Here is a 2,404-nt window from a genome sequence, read left to right on the forward strand (position 1 = left end):
ATTTCTCTAATATGTTTTCTCTTTTGTAGGTCCTAAGGGACCATGAGAGATTCGTGGAGGCTGATCTTTACGGACGGACACACAAGGGTGCTGCACGACTTAGGCAAAACCAGTTAAGTTCGTGATAGTACAACCTCGGACAGTGCGGGACAAACAGCCATCCCACTCGAGTTTGAAGTGTCATGTTGATGCGATGCACCATATCAATGCTGAGACTTCATGTCGATGCTAACGTGACTGTTGATTGTTGCCATAGGGGTTAGCCCTAGAATTTATCTATCACTATCCTCGAACCAAAACTGAGAGAAGGTATGCAGAATGTATACATTTTTCACATTAAAAAAAAATTCTCCCACTTGGTTTGATGCCTTCAGGGTTTTTTCGGTTACTTTCTAAATAAATGTTTGAGGATGATACTCTCACCTTCCATCTCATGACTTGTAGTGGTTTCGATGAGTACAAGTCGATGGGCCAAGCCATCATGCCAACTGCGAGCCCCCAATCTCGAATGTCCGTGTCCGCGGTGACATGACGACAAGCTATTACTGTTCTTTATGCCAATTTGTTTTCATTCTGCAATCGTAGTAAGTAAAACTGATTCGAAGGCTCACTTCTGTTCGACCGATCTAAATCGAGTCAGATATCTTTTGATTGAGTAGGAGACATACAAATAAGTATCAACATCATGTTCTTATATCTAGAGAGCAACTACAACTTAGATCATATGAATTATCATTGTAATGCATGCAGGCCTTCAAGCTTTCCTCCTCAAGGCAAAGACTAACACGGTGTAGTAGCATTTGTCTTTTGGGAGATGCCTTGCAGTAATATTATCGGCGAGTAGTGAGAATAATGCATGGGGTATGGCATCCCCAAAATGATGTGAAATCAAGGGCTCCATCACTGCCTGTAAAGTGCTTGCCACATTCTTCCCATCGAGTACATTGTCGGAGTCGTCAAACGGATCCCAACTGGACTCGAAGCTCTCCGCTTTCTCTACATCAAATGAACCTTCCTCCTCTATCACTGACTTCACTTCCTGCATCGAAGCTCCATAAATTGGCAAATTGAAGGTGTCCACTTTGTCTTCTGATATGATTCCCTGAACTCAATAAACAATAACTCGGGTCACTTCTCTTCTTTATCCTTCCTTACGACGCAAGTAATATAATATTCTCACTACTCCGTAAGGTGAAGATTTGACGTACCTGTGAGACCATTGTGTTAAGGGCCTCTGCTAGTAATCCATAAAGATAGCTTAGCTCGTCGTTGGCTGGGTGTTTGTTTCTTCTTCCTAGGAATGTTAATACCATTCCCCCTCCGATGCTTAGTTCTACGTAACGAGATTTGAGGAACGTGGAGAAGTCTCTCCGGTGTTGTTCTTGGTATGCTTTCACGACTTGGGGTGGACTGTTCTCCGCAATATAGATGTTGCCCTTGTTCACCGGAACACCCTGCTCACTCTCGAGACCTTGTGGAACCTATGACACATAGTTCATGATCAGTAGTACAACATCAACTCAGTGCAACACCGCATGCATGACATGAGAAAGCACAGTAGTGATCGACCTGAGAGAGCCACATGAGAGAGAAGTTAGAGTGGAAGAAGTGCACAGTGTTACACGGGAAAAGCCTCCCGTAGAAGGAACCGGGAACGCCCACAACGTAATGAGGCACGAGCAGGTCCCCCTTCTCCTCCTCCATCTTCTTCTCATATCTTTCCAAAGACCGGAAGACATTATTGAAGTCATTTCCCGGGAGGTCGTTCAAGAAGAACTGGATCTCCGGTGGCTTCTGCTCCAGCCTTCGACATAGGTCACCGACGATGCCAAGCACCTCAGAGACCACAAGAAAGGTGTTCGGACCCGACGAACAACCGAGGTCGACGACGACCATCCTCTCGGGGAGCGGCGTCCTCCTGTACATCTCTGCTATGGCGGTCTCCAATATGGGCTTCGCCATGTGAAGTACCTTCTCCTGGGCCGCAGTTAGCAAACCAGTGATCAGATATGCTGACGCCTACGCAAGTGTAAGTTGTTTAAGTTCATGCAAACAGTTGGGGTGTTCAACACTACCTGAAACATAGAATTGGAGGCGTAGCTGGTTTCCCCAGCTCCTCCGACCTATGTGAAGGATTCCTTCTATCCTATTGCCCATCTCTCTCTCTCTCTCTCTCTCTCTCTCTCTCTCTCGCTCCCTTTGAAAACCAAGTTCGCACCATGAGTATAAATTGTTGGGAAGAAACCTGTTAATGCGGAATAATTCTTGATATCAAAATGTTAATATCAATCAGCACAGCATAAACAATAGAGCAATAAATCAATCACACAGTGAGACCAAATCTTTTTAACGTGGAAAACCCAACGTGGGAAAAACCACGGGACCGTAGTCCACCTCAAACTTC

At 45.2% G+C, this 2,404-nt stretch overlaps 1 protein-coding gene across 1 annotated transcript; it reads right to left on the minus strand.

The window, feature by feature from the left end:
* Positions 1–650: 650 nt before the first annotated feature.
* On the minus strand, positions 651–1,949 carry LOC135680025 (anthranilate O-methyltransferase 3-like). The gene is made up of 3 exons (XM_065194007.1): positions 1,570–1,949; positions 1,209–1,481; positions 651–1,102 (listed from the first exon to the last, which is right to left on the minus strand). The coding sequence occupies exons 1-3, from the start codon at positions 1,924–1,926 to the stop codon at positions 755–757; spliced, it is 978 nt and encodes a 325-aa protein (XP_065050079.1). The 5' UTR covers positions 1,927–1,949; the 3' UTR covers positions 651–754.
* Between the last annotated feature and the right edge of the window lie 455 nt (positions 1,950–2,404).

Source organism: Musa acuminata, chromosome BXJ1-7 (assembly GCF_036884655.1).
Source record: "Musa acuminata AAA Group cultivar baxijiao chromosome BXJ1-7, Cavendish_Baxijiao_AAA, whole genome shotgun sequence".
Taxonomy (NCBI): domain Eukaryota; kingdom Viridiplantae; phylum Streptophyta; class Magnoliopsida; order Zingiberales; family Musaceae; genus Musa; species Musa acuminata.